Source organism: Panthera onca, chromosome B1, assembly GCF_046562875.1.
Source record: "Panthera onca isolate mPanOnc1 chromosome B1, mPanOnc1 haplotype 2, whole genome shotgun sequence".
Lineage (NCBI taxonomy): Eukaryota > Metazoa > Chordata > Mammalia > Carnivora > Felidae > Panthera > Panthera onca.
This window is the reverse complement of record NC_138342.1, coordinates 174,565,448-174,585,450: the sequence shown is the minus strand read 5'-3', so window position 1 is coordinate 174,585,450 and position 20,003 is coordinate 174,565,448. Positions and strand designations below refer to the sequence as shown.

The 20,003-nt window shown below is 38.1% G+C and overlaps 2 protein-coding genes across 9 annotated transcripts in view; both read left to right on the top strand.

Annotated features, from left to right (window-relative positions):
* NRG1 (neuregulin 1) overlaps positions 1-20,003 on the top strand; it is a 1,117,663-nt gene that overhangs the window by 969,317 nt on the left and 128,343 nt on the right. The gene's annotated exons all lie outside the window — the stretch shown is intronic.
* On the top strand, positions 19,369-19,967 carry LOC132691652 (uncharacterized). Its single transcript, XM_060653196.3, has one exon. The coding sequence runs from the start codon at positions 19,766-19,768 to the stop codon at positions 19,952-19,954; it is 189 nt and encodes a 62-aa protein (XP_060509179.1). The 5' UTR covers positions 19,369-19,765; the 3' UTR covers positions 19,955-19,967.

Below are 20,003 nucleotides of genomic sequence, written 5' to 3'. Positions count from 1 at the left end.
ATTCACATCATTCACAAATAATGTAACTTTGAAAACAGATCATTGTTATTTTAATTCTTAGTCTACAAAGATATAATAAAGAAGTTGCTACAACTACTTTTAAAAAGTTGCAAAATCTAACAATCCACCACTGATGAACTGTTCCCGGCAGAATTTGACACACAGGACATGTTTATGATAAGATGTGATGTGAGGGAATATGAAAAGAAGTAGCGTCACACATATCTGAGGGAAAATTATTTAAGTGGCCGTAATAGGTTTGTTTTTGTTTTTTACAAATTTTGTACATTTCCCTTTAGTTGATCCAGATAGAGTTTTTTCCCCCCTGCTATCCTCATCGCAGGTTCTTATTTTCACATCCCTAATACTCCAAAGCAGAAATGCATCTTGTTCAGGCTTGATCCTCAAGTTATCTGCAGAAAAATAAACCATACAAAGAATCCTTGGGTATGTTTTAGAATGAATAGATTATGGGGGCAGCAGAATTGCCATGTATGTGCAAATGAGACTGTGTGTGAAAGCAAGATAAGCTTTAGGAAGGAAATAGGTGACTCAAGGGCACATAAGGGATTTGTTGGAACCTTTAAAAACATTTTTACAATGCAGGTGAAGGGGACTGAGATTTAAAACTGTTCAGCTTTGTGAAAAAATAAAAATGAAACCTAACATCATTACATGCATACATACAGAAACAAGTATGACTAAAACTTTCTGCTTGTTTTTTTTTTAAGTTTCTAGAACATTGGCTGTGACCTTTTATGTACAAAGTGCATGAAGAGTGAGTCTAATAGAAGCTGCTAGTGGAGAGGGTCTTCATGAAGAATAGGACCAGCTCTGCTCTCTCAATAATTGTCAAAACGTCTTAACTCACCTCCCTCCTTTTGTAGCAGTAGTGCAGACTTGGGTATATTTTATTTAAATTGTATCTGAAATTGTAAATATATATTCATATATATTTATATATATTCATATATATTTATATATATGAATATATATATTTATATATATGAATATATATAAATATATATTCATATATATTTATATATATGAATATATATTTATATATATTCATATATATTTATATATATTCATATATATTTATATATATGAATATTTATATATATTCATATATATTTATATATATTCATATATATGTTTATATTCATTCATTTAAATTGTCTCTGAAATTGTAAAATATATATATATTCATACATATTTATATATATATGAATATATATATTCATTCATTTAAATTGTATCTGAAATTGTAAATATATATATATGTTTATATATATATTTATATTCATTCCTTGTCCAGTCAAGGGAGAAAGCATACTCTTTATTAGTTTATTGATATACAAAGATGTTAGATTGTCTTCCCACCCCCAGGGGTACTCTTCTGATGGTCTCATAGCTCTTGCTTCAAGCAACAAGATTGCTACTAGTTATTGGCACGAAGTGCACATCGGTTCCCAAACTGTAATGTAAGGTCTGGAAGGAAGGGATTTGGGGTTATTTGTGTTTCCATTCCCATAACGTATCACTGTAGTGTTTCCCAGAGGTGATTTTTTTTAGTTAGATTATCATACTTTTTAAAAGTTGCATGCATATGTAATTATAGGAAGACACCTAAAAAATCATGAAACATATTTAAATATTTAAAAGAATTTTCTTAATGTTTATTTTTGAGAGAGAGAGAGAGAGAGAGAGCGAGAGAGAATGAGCGGGGGAGGGGCAGAGAGAGAGGGAGACACAGAATCCGGAGCAGGCTCCAGGCTCTGAGCTGTCAGCACAGAGCCTGACGCGGGGCTCGAACTTACAAACTGCAAGACCATGACCTGAGCCGAAGTCAGACGCTTAACCGACTGAGTCACCCAGGCACCCCAGATATTTAAATGTTTTAAAATCGATGTTTTAAAAAAAAAACATTGGCTGAAATAATATTAGAAAATTTTTAACATTTTGAGAAGTATTTAACATTTTGTATGCTTCTATTTCAATTTTTCTGACTTCTGTATCTGGGAAGTTTCTTCATTTTATGACAAGTATTCATTTACGTGGTGGTTTATAAGTATCTGTTTCCCCTTAGATGGGATTATTATAAATTATCTGAAAATCTACATATTAACTGGTTGGTCGCTGTTCCTCTCTGTGGTGCTGAAGAGTCTTTGGGAATAAAGGCATGCCACCATTGCATTAATAAGGTTGATTTTTCTTTTATTATCATTAAAAGTAATGATACTAAAGTAGTAATAATATCTTCTAGTGAGCACCTATCACACATCAGATTCTGTCATTTGAGAACAAATATTTATTAGTCAAGTTATATAATGAAAAACCTAAGAGGCTCAAACAAGTCAGTATTTGTCAAGGTTAGATAAAAAGTAATGGCAGAAGCAAAGTTGCTTTCCAGCCTCTCTGACTCCACATCCTGAGCTCTTTTCACTCACTGACTGTAGTGACTATAGAGGAAGAAAGAAAAACCCTCAGAGGGCTCCTCTTGTGAGGGCATGTGATCATTGCAGCTACTTTTGAAAATAGTTGTTTTCCTCTAACCCAGTTACTTGGACCAAATCAGTTCTATGAATCAAGGTTCCTGAGCAAAGTACAGAAATATACGTACACATTTACTATGATAAAAAGCATTCAGACCAGAAAGTTTTAGATAAGAAATCATATTTGTTTGGTACTTGGATAATTTAGAAGGAATTCATAAACCTCGCACACATATTGGGTTGGAGAGACAATGATGAGTGCTTTATGGTCGATAAAAAGGGGTGTCCATTAAATATCTGAAACTTAGCATTATAAGAAACAAATAAATAAACACATAGGTGATACGTATCCTCAACTACCTCAGCCTTCATTTTGATGGTAATTTTCAGATCAATTTTGAGATGCAGAATAAAAATCATAACTTTTTGTATAAATTTCAAATTGATATGGAAGGTTATTTGACTTTAACAGTCTTTATAGTAGGTTTTCTTTTTTGTGTTTAGATTGACTTATTTTGTCAGTTTTTAGGTTTTTTTTTCCAAGCAAGATGGCATTTTCATCTCCTGCTGCTATTAACATTTAGAGCATGCGGCCTTTTGTTGCAATGTGGTGTAAATTCCAAGTGACTGAGGATGATTAAACAGAAAATGAAACTTGAATGGCACTATCTCAAAATCACTTAAAGCCATGACAGGTGTCTGTCTGTGGCAATATATCAGTTTTGAACACATGAAAAGTAAGAAATGGTGGCTTTTACATGGTTGGATTTCTTTTTCTTTGAAATCAGAGAGAGAAAATACCAATTTGTCCTGGATCACTAAAACAGTGAGCTGGATTTCTAAACAACGTGGATAGTACACACAATGAATTACCCCTGAGTTTGCAATTTGATAGGTATGTGCCATACCTATTTTATACAAGTTGTAATTTTCTCATTTGTACACAGATGCTGAGTAACATTAAAAAAATGTATAACTGTAATTAAAAAGCAAGCACTCAAGAATGATAAGACACAAAGAATTAATTGCAATTACAACTCTTCTTTCCGCATTGACTGCAAAAGCTTGGTGATCTGAATTGTGCTTCAGCCATAAGCTCAGGACTCCCTCCAACCCCCAAGGCTCTTCTTTAACATTTGTTATTACTTAGCTATTTTATTTGGCAGAGATCCCTCTGTCTCATCTTCTAATGCACTGGCAGGGTTCCTATTGCCAATAGCTTCGAGCCTACTACTGCTAGGATAAGCGGCATAGCCGAACTTTCTAGCCTCTGCATCCTTATAAATAATGCATCCAGTTTCCTGTAACTACATGAACCCTTAGACTTTGGTAGGCATGTCTTTGTTAGTCAGGGTAAAAGAGTGGGGAGATGAACAGTAGGGGAAATAGTTGTAGGCAGTTATTATCACTGATTAGAACCTGACGCCATCATATATGCATTACTCACTAGGTTAATGTTAATGGAATGCTTATGATATTTATAGTAGACATAAACATGATATATAAAAATAATATCTTTGCTGACTAAACTGCATGCTTAATTCAACATGGAAAGTGCTGGTAATGTTCACCTAGGACCTTTTAAAACTCTATTGCCCATAATTAGATCCAATTTACTTATTTTTACAACCTCTTTTACTTTGCACAGGATCCATTGACTTTTTGGGTGTGCACACACTTGCTCTTAAGAGCAAGAATGAGATATTGGTTAAAGATAATATATAATCCTTCAGGTAGCTTGACAGTATAACATGTCACTGGATTTAGGATGAGGGAGGAAAAATACTATGATGATGACTTAATTGCAAAGTAAGTAATATATATCATACTTTGAACTTCAAAGTGTTTATAAACTGATGTTCTTAAAAATTAATGTTTTACTTTGAGCAACAGAGATATTAGTATTTAAAAAAGAGAAATTTTTAGTTTTCAATTTTTAAAAGCAAAACTTATTTAGCAATGTTCTTTAAAATGCAGCCTCAGACAATGTTAATGTAGAATAACAAAGTTCCACCCCCATACGTATCCTTTTCTTTGTTGGACATGCTATCATTGAACATTCACCGAATGACGAATGACTGTTCAGCATTAAAATTATGTCGTATGGATGAAAAAATTCAAGTTGATTTAGATTTTGAATGAGAATCAGGTTGCTCTAGAGCCTTGTATATTCTCATGAGAATTAATTGAAAGAAGGAAAAATGTTTCTAAGTAGATAAAGGATGTTAATCTTCATTTTATTGTTGGTTTCTTTAATTACCATCAGTTTAAGTCTGAACGGCTCATGTATTTATGAATATGATGACTTATAACTAATAGTGACAATTACTTTGGTCATCTTTAGCTTTTGCCATGTCAGTGATTTTGCAGAGCCTAGGGAGATATCAGAACTAATATTAGTCAAAATGTTTAATATTTATTTCTTTGAATCATGTTAAACTTCCTTATTGATTAACCTAGTTTCTACAACCAACCAAGTTTTAAACTAAGTCGTCAGATCTGTATCTGTATGTATTGTAATATAATTTTTTCTCTTTGGTTTTAGTATAATTTTTTTCTATTTTGAAATGTCAGGATTTCTGGGTAATTAGAACATTTCCTTACTAGTTCAGAAGATTTGGCCCACCCTATTTTAAAACTGTGCATTGGCATGACTGGTAAATAAGTCTTCAATTCCCCAAAAAGATAATAATAAAATATATTAATATTTTATTCAATTTATGTGTTTTAATCCACCCACTAAAACAATCAAGCCAATAACTTTTTAAAAAATCAACCCATCATCAAATAACTACTATAGCCCAGTATGTTTTGATGGGTGTTTTGTTTAGATACTGAGGGTAGAAATAGATGGATTAAGTTTTTCTGTCTCTAATTGTCCAATAATCCAAAGGCTTCTTGCTTAGGCATGGTGATTTCTGGAATGGATCTCTGGATTCTTCTTTTATCATTAGTCAAAACACTATCGGAAAGAAATACTTTCATAACTCGATCCTGAGTGAAAACAACCTCAGATACTTGGACATGCACGTACAATAAACAGTGTTTCCACAACATGTCTACTGTACATATAGAATCCATGAGAAGGCGTGGACTCTCACTTCTGAAATATTTGCATTTGTGCCAGACTGAGGTTAGGAAAACTAAGTCCTCCCCTAGAATGTGACACCGTGAAAGCAGGAACCATTGCAATCTCTTTCCTTTATTCTCGTAGTCTTAGGTAGGGCTGGCACATATTAGGCACTTACCAAATAATTACTGAATGAATGAGTGAATGAATGAAGCTACCAAAGGCAGCAAGGACAAGATGAAGGTAGGATGTATATGGAAAAACTGACAAAAGGCACATTTTTGGACGTTGGGAAAAAAATTGTAAAGCTTGTAGCAGAAGAGGCATTAACTGGAGACCAAATCTTCCCTTTTCACATTAATATGAATAATTTTTACTTGCTGTAATTGCACAATGGTTTCAAATACTGTCTTAATTTTTTAAAAAAGCAATTGAAATAGAGAAATTAAATTTTCCTGCTAAAAGTCCAGGTTTAGGGTGCATCTTCTTCCCTCAGTGATCATGTTTGTATCAGCAGAAATATGCAACAGAGGGGCATCACACTGTTAAGCAGGTTAAAGCTTTTTGACTCATGTAGTTACCAGTAACATCATTTAAGTGGGTTGGTCTTATCATGGCCAGAGTTAAGCCACACAGCATGATTAAGTGGACCATCTAATGTTGCAAATTAAATTCTGCTGTTGGAAAAAGATGCCCTGAGCTGAGAAGTAAATACTTGTTGTGTTCTTGTTCTCTTCTCTTCCTCTTTCCTCCCCGAATTTCAGTTTTGCTTGGGTCCAAGGATGGTAGGGCTCAGCAGAGAAGTTATTTCTTCTGTTATTGATGACTTTTATTAAGTCTTCTTTCATTGGCGCACTTTCCAAATATAATTCTCAAGAGGAGAAAGAAGGATCCTGATAGTGAGGATGATAAATAAGGAAGGACTGGCATAGATCTGCTACTTGCCATGATGTCTGCCTTGCCTTTGTTTCTCATAGTCAGCTTTCTCTGCTATTTTCCATGGAAACTCGGACATTACCACTCTCAAAATTTGAATCATGGCTTCACTCTCGTCAGACAACCCCACCTTCTACTTCAGAGAAGGGCGGAATGTCTTTTCCCTTCCTGCTTCCACATCTGTAAACTCCAGCACGATGTCTAGGACATAGCCAGCCACTTAGTGAACAGTTTTTGGACGGATGGGCAGATAGATGGCAAGATCAATTAACGTGTATCTTTGGTCTTTAGAAATGGTAGCCATTTTGACCATATATGATACAGTGACCTCAAAATCTGAAATCTACTGCTTTTGAAAAGCAGATCATCCAGAGCTTTTCCATTTTTACCTTCCAGACTGTGAAAAGAAGTTGGTTTAAATGCTGAACAGCAAATCTTCTCATCAGTTGCTATATGTTGGCTGAATTACAGTAATATCAGTTCATTTCCAGTTGGACAACTCAAACATTTAGCTCTGAGTTTTTGACAGCATACAAGTCACTAAACTAATTATTTTTGTACCCATTCGACACAACTTTTTCCCTTGCCAGAGGTTATTTTCAAACCTCTTGTCTCCGGGAGTACAGCTAGCTCTGAGCCAGCAGATGCCGAAAAATGTCTTACCTTCTCATTGTACTTTTTTTTTTTTTAATTTCAGCAATTTCTCTCTGCTATTCATTTGCATCACTATAACCTTAGGTAACGTGGAAAACTGCTTAAATAGTAGCGTTTCTCTCAGTAGATTCTTTGGTTTTAAGACTGTGAATGATTATGAATAATTTAACTTTTGATATACTCATGCAGAACTTTTTCACTGGAGTCTTTTTGGGTGAAAGGGAAGAATGGGAGTGGAAATCCAGTGGTACCTGGACACCTTTTGGGTGCCTTTGATACAGTCACTGGTAGACCATAGTAGTAAACATTTGGAAGGGCATGACAGAGGTAAATATTGGGCTATATCCAGGTATTTTAGCTTGGGGCCAAGGAGATTCAACCAAAGGATAGGTTATTTGTCTCACCTCTAGTGACAGAGTCGTGGCAAAGCCACAGGGAAGAATTTTTGAGAAACACTTCAGAAGATTTATGTTTCATTCGAGAAACCTCTTTAAAAGCCTTTTCTTTCTTATGGGAGGTATGTGGGGGTAGAAACAGCATATGGTTGAAACCCTCTGCACGGCAGTGATATGTAAAAGAAGTACTTTCCTGCTAGGTTAAATTACTCTGGCATGCCTCTTGCTGTCAGTGACATGATTTAGTTAAATACAGATGCTTTTAGAGGGGCTTTGTACTGCATCATAAATATTTAACAGTTTTATAAAATACTGTATGCATAACTGGGTGGGAAACACAGCAGTGGAGAAGCCCAACTTGCACATCAGAGCCCGTGGCCTTATAGTGTCCCCTGACCAGTTGACCGTTGAAAACGATATGCTCAGATGCAAGTGTCATCAGCAATTAAAGGATTCTGTTTCTATTTTTCCAATAAAATGAAGCTACTGTCTAACCTTTCTGATTGTCAGTAAAGTGAACTTTGTAATTTCCCTCTTCACATTATTCATAGATGTTCCAGTTCCCTAGTGACTGAAGTATGGCATTAGGAAAAATTCCTTCTCAATAAAGAAATGGTGTGGGGGAGGGGTCAAGAAAAGCTCTTAGATTTTTCTGCAGCAACTAATGGTTTATTTATATAAAGATGCTTCATTGCCATTATCTAATAGTTAAAGTCATATGAATCATGTATTTCTGATATAATTTTGAAATTCATGTTGTTTTTTTAATATATAGTTTTAAGTTCATTTATTTATTTATTCTGAGATAGAGAGAGGGTGGAAGGGGCAGAGGGAGAGGGAGAGAATCCCAAGCAGGCTCTGCACTGTCAGTGTAAGAGCCCGATGTGGGGCTCAAATTTACCAACTGCGAGACCATGACTTGAGCCAAAACCGAGAGTTAGATACCCAACCGACTGAGCCACCCAGGCACCCCTGAAATTCATTTTATTTTTTTTTTTTTATTTTTTATTTTTTTTTTTAACATTTATTTATTTTTGAGACAGAGAGAGTCAGAGCATGAACAGGGGAGGGTCAGAGAGAGAGGGAGACACAGAATCCGAAACAGGCTCCAGGCTCTGAGCTGTCAGCACAGAGCCCGATGTGGGGCTTGAACTCACGGAGTGCGAGATCATGACCTGAGCTGAAGTCGGACACTTAACCGACTGAGCCACCCAGGCGCCCCCCTGAAATTCATTTTAAAAGTCAGTTTCTTAAAGTGAGGGTAGTAGGGGAACGTGGGTGGGAAGGGTGCATGCAGTGGAGGAAGTGAACAAATACAGGTTAATGAATGTGGAATTGGTTGATTGTTTTGTTTGTTTGGCATAGACTACAGAGTTTTTGTAATAAAACTTATGACAGGAAATTAAGATGAGTTCTCTGTCATATGTTGTGGCCAGAAATAGTTATGAAAAAAAATCTTCAAAAATATTTTTTCCAGCATTTTATTACAGAATTTCCAAACATACAGAAAAGTTTAATGTACTGTGAACAACTTATGCCCACTGTCTAGATTTTACAGTTAACATTTGCTGTATTTGCTTTATCAAATGCCCATTTGACCTCTCTACCCACTCTTATTTTTGATGCCTTTTCAAGTAAGTTGCATACCTGCCTGTATTTTATTCCCACATATCCCAGTATGCCTGACATATATGTTTCATTACAGTCTTTAAAAGAATATGTAAGTGATGGATTATGCCAACAATTTATTTTTTTCTGTAAATATTTTATTTTATTTTTTAAAACAAACTTAAATTGTATCTATTTACTTATTTATTTAACTAAACTTAAATTTTATTTATTTATTTATTTACTTATTTAATATAATTTATTGTCAAGTTGGCTAACATACAGTATGTACAGTGTGCTCTTGGTTTTGGGCGTAGATTCCCATGATTCATCACTTACATACAACACCCAGTGCTCACCCAACAAGTGCCCTCCTCAATGCCCATAACCCATTTTCCCCCTCCCCCACACTCCCCACCCCAAATCAACACTCAGTTTGTTCTCTGTATTTAAGAGTCTCTTATGGTTTGCCTCCCTCCCTCTCTGCTTGTAACTATTGCCAACAAACAGAATTTAGGTTTCTCTGGAATGAGTCATCATATTTGGAGCTGGGATTTTCTAGGCATCATGTTTCAGGATTTAACTCCATTATCAACAGCCTTCTTTCTCCTCTTCCTGACAGTCATTCCTTCCCTGTCCCAGCCTTCTGATTCTCCAAATTAAAAGAGGACATAACCCTGCCTCGCCAGTTCTCAAATATTGGTAATCTTGGTATCACATATTTTTGAACCATTGCAATAATAGTAGGCTGATCCCTATTTTGACATGACAGTCTCCTTACCTCAAGATAAGCTCCCTTCCACCCGCTAGCGGGTCTTTTCTGTACCTTTCCACGTAAGCATAAAGCTCGGGTGTAATGTTTCCATTGTTAAACTAATTTCTTATCTCCAGCCTATCCTCAATGAAAGCTGTTGGGCTCCACAGCACAAAGTCTGTGTGTCCTCTTAGTGTGATAAAATGAGGTTGAGTAAATAGTGGGAATATATGGGGCGCCTGGGTGGCTCAGTCGGTTGGGCGGCCGACTTCGGCTCAGGTCACGATCTCGCGGTCTGTGAGTTCGAGCCCCGCATCGGGCTCTGAGCTGATGGCTCAGAGCCTGGAGCCTGCTTCCAATTCTGTGTCTCCCTCTCTCTCTGCCCCTCCCCCATCCATGCTCTGTCTCTCTCTGTCTCAAAAATGAATAAAACGTTTAAAAAAATTTAAAAAAAAATAGTGGGAATATAAATATTGGTCTCTGAGATAACTTTCAGAAAGAGAGCCTGAATATTCAGCAGAGTTGTGACCAAAAGTGGTCATGGGAGCATTCAAGAAAAGTAACTTTTTAAAAATTTTTTTTTAATGTTTATTTATTTTTGAGACAGAGAGAGACAGAGCATGAATGGGGGAGGGTCAGAGAGAGAGGGAGACACAGAATCTGAAACAGGCTCCAGGCTCTGAGCGGTCAGCACAGAGCCCGACGCGGGGCTCGAACTCACGGACCACAAGATCGTGACCTGAGCTGAAGTCAGACACTTAACTGACTGAGCCACCCAGGCGCCCAAGAAAAGTAACTTTTAAGTAGAAGCAGTCACAGTGAAGGCTCAAAGTGAGATATTCCTGTAGAGATAATCCATGGCAGTCGTGACAGAACGTCCATTCTACTCTTTGTATCGTCTTTGACAGTACTTCACTAGAGAGCTTTCCTTTGTAGAAATGAGTTGAAAGGGGAGGAGCATTAGTCCTGAATTTAGTCTTGACTCTGAAATTAATTTTGGCGTGACTCCAGGAAGATGACGATGAGGATGATGATGAAGATGATGATGATTTTTAACTTCCTTGGACCTTTTATCTTCTGGTAGAAAACAAAATTCATGGGTAAATCCTATTCCTACTCCAACAATCAGTAAAAGTAAAATTTAGATCTAATTATTCTTGGAATTACAGTTCATCTTTGTAGGAAGCCTAAATCCTTTCACTCCATGTAGTTTCTGAAATAGGAAGAAGAAACAAGTCATTCTTAAACAGATCTCGACCTAGCAACATATTGTGTGATTTATGATAGCTGAGTTTGAATTGGAGGTCAAATGACAAGATATTTTTATCTTATGACTGTTAAATTCATATTTTTAAAGTAATAAGAACTATAACAATGCAGAAAAAATGTCCACCCCTTGGATAGAGAAGCAGCAGAAAAATACGAGGCTGGCATTTGATTTTAAATAGGATACTTCTACTCCTATGAGCGTTATAAGGCGTATGACCTTACAACTGTATTGCCAAGTTAGGTGGTTCACTCAGAATGCCAAATCAGTTCTGGAAACTATGTATATTTTTATTCCTCTCTTTTTTTCCTTTGGTGCAGCTTTGTATTTTCATTTTGATCAGCAACAAGGAGATAGAACTATGTAGACTCCAAGGAAAATGTATATTCTAAAATGTTTCCTCTGGATGAACTCTTTTCAGATTTTCAAATTTAGACTATATTTAAAAGTAGGACACTTCAGGTAATTCCCTTCCCCCAGGCTTCCTTGATTCCAGGTGTGTTTTGAGGGTTTATTTTGTATAAGGCTTTAAAGATGTTTCCGAGTCTCTTGAGTAGATGGTACTCTCTTATAAGTAATTCATAACTTCCTTCATTTGTGGACCATCTCATGCCCAACGGGTTCTGTCTGAAGCAGAAGATTGAAAAATCAAAGTAACAAATTCCAGAGCATTTGTAGAAATGTTTTGTTGTGCTATACACTGAATTTCTGGATTGATTTGGGGATTATAGAGTCGGCTGACAAGAAACTGAAATAATAGCTAGTGACTAAGTATGAATCAAGTTTAATTACTTCCATTTTTGAAACTTTACTTTGTATTAAACTAGCATTGATTATCAGAGATGTTTCTTCCTTATGTTTAATTTCTCTTACTGCAACGAAGTATAGCCTTTATTATTTTCTTTAAATAAATTATACATATCCATACTCATAAAATGCAGATTATCTCTTGTATTTTTGTTACATTTGTCATAAGACTTGTGGATACAACAAACAAAAATCATCTCTTAGCTGTGGTGCTCTGTGATGTGATCTTAACTTATAGGTAGTGAATATTAATGAAACAAAGATATTTGTTCAAGGTAACTAATCCAACATATATAGCTTTAGTAAATATTATGAATGACCGTCCACATAATATCAGAGTAGTCACTATAATTTTCCTTCTTTTTATTACACACACACACACACACACACACACACGAGTACTTTAACATTATTTGCATTTATTCACACAAGTACAACTCTTATCTGGAGTACCTATGCCTCTAAGATGTTTTCCCACACTTTGTTCATCTCTTTTTAGTAGAATTTCCATATTGCTGCATTTATTCAACAACACTTAATGCCTTCTGTGTGCCAGGCATGCTCTAGGAAGTAAGAATATAGTGATAAAAACAGACACAAATACTTGCCCTTGTGGAATTTACATTCAAGTGGTGAGTTCATCACACGTTTCCTAACAAAGCACACTGCGTAGAAAATACAGATGATTCAGAATAACTGCCACTTTCCCCACCCCAACCTTTGCTCATATTTCTAGTATATTCTAAAAAATGGGATGGGATGGAGTTGAACAGTGGGATGGGATGGAGTTGAACAATGAGAAATAATATTTTAGGTATATAAAATGAGATCGAGTTAGAAGCCCTTGCTCATTTTCTCCTAAAATGTCTTTTGAATTGTAGAGCTCAATGACACGTCAATTTATTATAGCTTTATTCATGCTTCTGAGTTCCTTGGGATTGCATCACTGACATAAATTCAGAGTTCATAGTTAATTAATAACTGTCAAAGATTTAATGCCATGTGATCTACTGAGATTTTGTAGAAGAAAGGGCAACCTAAACGTACCAAAGTCTCATTATTTTAGTGTAGTCCACTAGTAACACTGGTCAGATAGAACATCTTTTCCTTTTAAAATTAAATGTTGGAAAAGTTGAAACCATGATGAGTGTCCAGAGTCTTTTTATTTTTATCTTTTTTACTGAGTTGGAATTCACATAACATAAAACTGACTATTTTAATGTGAGAAATTCATTAGTATTTATCACAACGTTGTGCAACCATCTCCTCTGCTTCCAGAACATGTCCAGGGTAATTTTACAAGAACGGTGACTTGTAAAACTAAAAATAAAATAAACTGTGTATATGACTAATGATTTTACTTACAGGGAGTGAGAAATTCATAGTCCCTCTCAAAGTAAAGAAAACTTATTATAAGTATCATATTTAATAAAGATAACCTTTCTATATAAAATTTTCACATCCTCATCTTTGAGGCCCTGTACTATATCTTGAGCTAGGGAGGATCTAAACTCATAAAGAACAAAATGTGCCAGAATGATATGATCACCTCATTACAAAACGAGAACGCAGAGGGGTGCCTGTGTGGCTCAGTTGATTAAGCATCTGACTTCAGCTCAGGTCATGATCCCTCAATTCATGGGTTTGAGCCCTGCGTCAGGCTCTGTGCTGACAACTCAAAGTCTACAGCCTGCTTCGAATTCTGTGTGTGTGTCTCTCTGTCCCTCTTCCACTCAAGCTCTCTGTCTCTCTCTCAAAATAAATAAATAAACATTTAAAAAAATGAAAACACAGACCCACAGTCCACATCAAATGTTTGATACAGCATCTCACAAAATAATTCTTAAAATTAAGTTGTCTTCTCTGAGAAAATTTTCACTGGGTGAGAGTAAAGTATAATGAGTCTTCACTTACCTACAAAGTGGGGAGATAATACCTGCCCAGTAAGGTAGAATGAGTTTCATATTTAGCATTTATGAATAAGGTAGAAGAACATCTACATTATATATGTTTGTGTATGTGTATATATATACATATGTATATATAATATAATAATGTAAAAGAACATCAGATAGTACATGGATTTGGTTTGCCCTCAGAGAACGTTTCTGTTGAGTTGAAGAGAAAAGAATTACAGGAAAAACAGTTAAAATTTAGTTTATTCCCAGCTTTCCATCCACTGAAAGGATCTGTGGTGGTGAAGAGTTAAGTATAGTTGTGGTAATGGAGTTTCCCTAGAATAAGATAAATTCACAAGAGGCATATTTAGGAACAATCAGAAAAATTTGATAAGGATGTGCCTGTACTGGACACTCAAAGATCTGAAAAAATGTACAAGAGTTTAGAGGGTAGAATGAAAAAGCTTGCTAGTTTATTAGAGGTGCCATTATCTGTATAATTCAATTTCAATTAAAAATAAAACCAAACAAAATTATGTACTGAATGGAAGCCAGATAGTGAGAGACCTGGTCTTCAAAGAAATTGAGTTCTTTCGTCCTATATACATGACATAGTTAAATAATAGAACGGACTGTGAAGATGTGCCCCAGTAGATGGTACAGATAAGGAAGTGCTGGGTCCGTGACGTGGAAGCATGGAAGGCTCCGTGGAGTAGTGACTTTCAAATGAGTGGGAAGAGGCTGACAGAGGCATTTGAGTGCTTTGTCCTCTCATGGAAGGAAGTGAGTTTTAAAGATCACCTTTGGAACATGAAGCTTTCTTATGAAAACTGTGATTTCAGGGTTACCTGAGTAGCTCAGTCAGTTAGGTATCCAACTTCAGCTCAGGTCACGATCTTGCGGTTCCTGAGTTCGAGCCCCGCGTCAGGCTCTGTGCTGACAGCTGGGAGCCTGGAGCCTGCTTCAGATTTCTCTGTGTCTCCCTCTCTCTCTGCCCCTCCTCCACTCATGTGCCTGCGCTCGCTCTCTCTCTCTCTCTCTCTCTCTCTCAAAAACAAACATTTAAAAAATTTTTTTAAAATGTGATTTCATAATTCATTAGCAAATACATAAATCATTATGTTTTATCTGTAGTCCTCTCCGGTGACTGTAATATGGAGATACCACAAAGTAAACTCTACTTTTTTAGCCCTAAAATTTAGGAGCAAGAATAAGCTTTTTCAGAGATAGAAAGAGTCAAAATACAGGGGAAAAAAAGAGAGAATAAGTTTGGGTTATATGGTCAAAAGCGAACTGGCATTTGCCATCCTCTTTCATCTGCTGGAGCTGTGCTAAATACTTCTGATAATAAAATAACTAAAATAAATGCTGCACCCAATAACCTAGCTTGAATTGAAGTAGCAGAGGAATTTGAATACATTTGATGATATAATAGGATTTTTTTTCTTCATTGAAGCAAGCTTAGACAGAAGCTGGAATAGTGTGAAAATGGATCAGAAATACAAGTGTATTTTGATATTGTTCTGCCAAATCCCGTTCTGTATTACTGTCCCCTCGTGACCCAGGTCGACTTACTAACATTTACTTCCTTATCTTCTGCGGTGGATTAATAATGGCTGCAAGTTCTTTGTCACTGTCCCCAGTCAAGACCTATTTCCCCAGTTCTTGAATGTCAGCTGGTGCCGTGACGGCTTAACCAGTAGGATGCAATGGAAATGACCCATGCAGCCTCCACATTCAAGCCTCAGGAGGGCTGGATGCTTGGGCTTCTTCCCTCTTGGGATGCTTCTGCTCAGAACCCAGCCATGCTGTGAGAAGCCCAAGCTTCACAGAGAGGCCACATGTTGGTGCACCCTTCCACAGTCCCCGCCGAGCTCCCAGCTGACACCTGGCATAGACTCCCCGTCACGTGAGTGCCATCCTCAGTGTTTCAGCTCAGTTGTATCCTAGCTGATTGCAGCCCCGGCTGACATCAAGTGCAGCAGAAGAACCACTCAGCCGAACCCAGTCAACCCGCAGACTAGGGAGACAGAATACAGCAGTGATTGCTTTAAGCTATTTCAGGGCAATTTGTTTCACAGAAGCATATAATTGAAAAGCTTTCCAGAGAAAATTCTGGAACTGAGACTGTGGAAGATCTCATTCAATTGAAATTATAAATAGGTAGCATTTAATTAGCCTATGCTTTTTGTTTGTTTGTTTATTTTGAGACAAAAATGGAAAGAGTGCAGGAGGGAAGGAGAGAGAGAATCCCAAGCAGGCTCGCAGTGACAGCACAGAGCCTGATGCAGGGCTCAAACTCACAAACCACAAGATCATGCATGACCTGAGCTGAAACCGAGAGTTGGCTGTTTCACCGAGTAAGCCACCCAGGCACCCCTAAATAGCCTATGCTTAATCCTTACAAGTTCTAGATATCACTAGGCAAAATTTTGGAAAGCTCTTATTTTGGAAACTAGGCACCTTTAAGTTTGTTTACAAACCACATTAAGGTACTGAGCCTTTTTCATTATTACACTTTCTGGTCCGTTTATTCTCCCATTGAAGTGATGGGTAAGCAATACATATTGAGATGCATTATTGTGATTAAAAAGAAAAGTGGTATTTTTCAGCAGAAACAGCATGAGTCAGACTTTTGTTCAAATCTTGGCCCTATCACTTAATAGCTTTACGTCCGTGGCTAAGTTACCTAAGCTGCCTGAGTAGGTCTCTATTTTGAAGATGATACGTACTGTACGGGATTAGTGAAGACAAGAAATAATATATGTTAAGAACCTAGCTCAGTGCCTGGCACAAAGGCAGAGCTCCTTAAATGTAGCTGTTGTTGTGATGAAGGAGGTGGTAATGTGGTTTTTGAAAGGTAGCAAAAATCTGCTCTTTTTCATTTTTTTAAGAGGACGCAGAGATGTGGGTGTTCCTGGGCTTTATTGGGGTGGAGTCTAGAGGGTTAACGCGACATATCCTTGCAATTCTTCCTACAGACAGGCATGTTTCATCCAAAGGAAATTCCGATCCCTTACCCATCCACAGCACCCTTTCTCACTTCTTTATTTCCATAGGGGATTTGGTTAAGGGATAAGGGCAACTTTTGGTTCCTACTCTCAAGGGGAGAACTCATGAAGAATTCTCTCTCTCCTTTTTTTTTTTTTTCTTTATGTCCTCAACCCCCTTTCCTCAATTACATTCACCTTCTGATTTGGTGGGAAAGAACTCTACAGGATGCTGGCTTTCGGCAAGCTGATCTTAGCTTCGAGGTGCCACAGGGCTCATGGAATACATCTCCAGGGAGGACACGTACACATCTTACAGATTTGAATAGCCCCGGGGAAAAGACAGTTGTGGCAGCCCACAGGATTTTGTTTCTGCTGTTTTGTTCTAGCCTTGGTGTGATATGTTGTTTTCCTTTCTAAGGGTCTTTAAGATGACAATTAGAGCAGTGCCCAGTAATTTCTTTGTCGGCGGAATATGTTTGTTCTCAGTGATTAAGGTGAAGTGGGTAGTTGTTATTGGTGTAAGCTGAGGACCACTTTTCTTCACTCTGGGTTCCCATTCTTGGCGTCTTCTCTTACCTGCCTGGCTTGGGCTGCTGGAACCCCATTTTGAGTTTTGAAACTGAGATGGTAATTGTGAATGAAGTGCCAGTGTATTATACTGGAGTGTGGTATTGGTTTGGGGCAAAAGTGAGGAGTTAGGTACCGTGTATTTAAACTGGGTAATCTCTAAAGTAATTACAAATTACCCTAATTTAGTGTAAACACTTACTTGCTTATATTGGTTCTGAACATTCACGTGAATGTTGACAATCAAAATGTGAATACCTCTCAGTATGAATACTGTAAAGGCTTCCCCATAGATTTTCCATGATATGAAATATCATGTCCGTTGCTAAAATCTTTCAGAAAACTCTCACTGCTTTAAAATCAAATGGCTAAAGCCAGAAAGTTAGGCACAGGATCTTATTTTAACTATTCTTATTTTAAAATATTGCTTACTGGTATATAAGTGCAGGTTATGTGGAGGATAAGTCATTTTGCCCATCAGCTTGTCACAGTCATAATCGCAATTAGGCCAGTTGGTTCAGGCTTTTGTAGTTGTTGTTAGTTATAGTACTGCAAACACGTTTTGAGAGTTAATATCCTTTAAATCACTTATAATTATGGACCGATTTTATTTTGATGTGATAATATTCTTCTCGCTTGCCCACTTAAAGCTTAAAAATATTTCAAAGCGGTGGAGATCGTGTTATACAAACTTTAGTATATGTGCTGCCGAAGCGAGCACGTGTTATACAAACTTTAATGTGCTTAAAGCAGGATTTCTCAGGACTTGAGCTCCAAATTTATTGCTGCTGGGACTCATATGATGGCTATGTAGTATAGATTTAGAGAGCGTTTTTAAGACTCCCATTGACATAGGTGAGCAGAATGGTTCCTTGGAAACCATTTGGGTGTCCAGTCATGGTAAAGCATGGACTAAGGGCTTAGATGCATATAGTGCAAGAACAGGAGGGAGGTTCAGGGAATCCCGTGCTGTCTGTTAAAGACGGCATTTCTTCCAGTCTTTTAACGGCTGCTGTTTTAAAAGGGGGGCAAAATCAGCATTGAAACTATCTGTAAGGTAAAGCTATTGAGACCTAACCCAAAGGCATGCTCTTCTGGAAAACTCTTCTTAATACTCGCAGTGTGGTTCTCGCAGAGGACATGTGGTATATATTACAGCTCCTGGGGAATTCAGACCTCTGCAGTGTGGAGTCACCGTGAAGGCTAATTTCAAAACAAAGTGGTAGCCTTTTGCTCCCTTCATAGCGCTATTTACCAGTGTTTCTTATTAGCTTGACATTAGTCTAGGACTGCTGTGGGTGGAAAGAGGAAATGGAAATTCAAATGGGACCGGAGTGGGGATCCATGAACACCTCTCCCCTTCCCTCCCACCCCTCCTTCAGCATAGGCTCAGCACTTCACCCTGGGCATTGCAGTCTTACACAATCATCGCCAAAAGGGCTGAAGGCAGAGCTGTCCAAGGTTCGAAAAAAACACGTTCTGACTGTTGGTTGAAAATCGGGTAATAACAGTCCTCTTGGTGAACAAAACTTATTAGAGGGCAGGGGAAGGAATGCTCTCTCTCAGCGGCAGGCAAGAAGAAATTGCTGTTGAAAAGCTTACCTCTCTAGGGAGGAATCAGATATCAGACTTTGCCAAGCCTCAGGTCCAACCCATAAGGTCCCACCTACATCCCCCGCCCCATCCCAGCTTTGTTAGATTGCTAGCATCGATCGCTGGCTTTTTCTGACCCCACAGTGGGTGAAGGAAAGAGAGCCGGCAAGACCAGAAGCAAGCAAGGTGGGGGTGGAAAACTGGGGCTGCTTTTGTGGAGAGAAAAAGAGAAAGGGAAGAAAGGGGGTGGGGGCCATGGGGACTGAGCTTAACTGGTGCCTGCCTGCTTCTCTTTGATTTGATGGCCTTTATTCCTTCTAATTGGATAAAATAGGAAGTCACTGGCAGTCCTGCGTCGCTGGGTATACTGATTTTACTCAGACCAGCCAGCAGCTCTGGAGTGCGGACAGAGGGAGGAGGGAGGAAAAAGAGAGAGACAGAGAGACAGAACGTCTTTGGATGAGGAGGGGAAAGGAAGAGAAAGAGACTATGAAGCCGGGCAGAGCTGCAGGGGAAGAAAGTGAATGAGCGCTCAAGAAGGACAAAGAGGAGTGGTTGGGGGGGTGGGGGCGGAGGCAGGGCGGGGAGGGGAGTCACCGCCCCTCCGGGCCGCACTCTTCCCTTCGGATCCCTGTGTGATGATACTGTTTGCAGTGATGCTCCCGGGGCAGGCACCTGCTGCTGTGTAATGATTCAGCCTCTTTCAGCCTTCGCGTTAACACAACAGGATGCTGTTGCTACTCTCACTGCTGCCTCTCCTGCCGCCGCCGCTGCTGCCGCCTCCGCCGCCACCTCTGGTCCTGCTTTTGCTTTTACTTCTCCTGCATGACAGTTGTTTTCTCCATCTAAGCAGACACCAGCTTCAGATGCTCGAGGTGAGAAACATGCCTTTCAGTTTGGGCTACTGGTTTACTTAACTGACCAACGATCAGCTCGGTTTCTATTTTGCCTCCCCCCCCCCCCCAC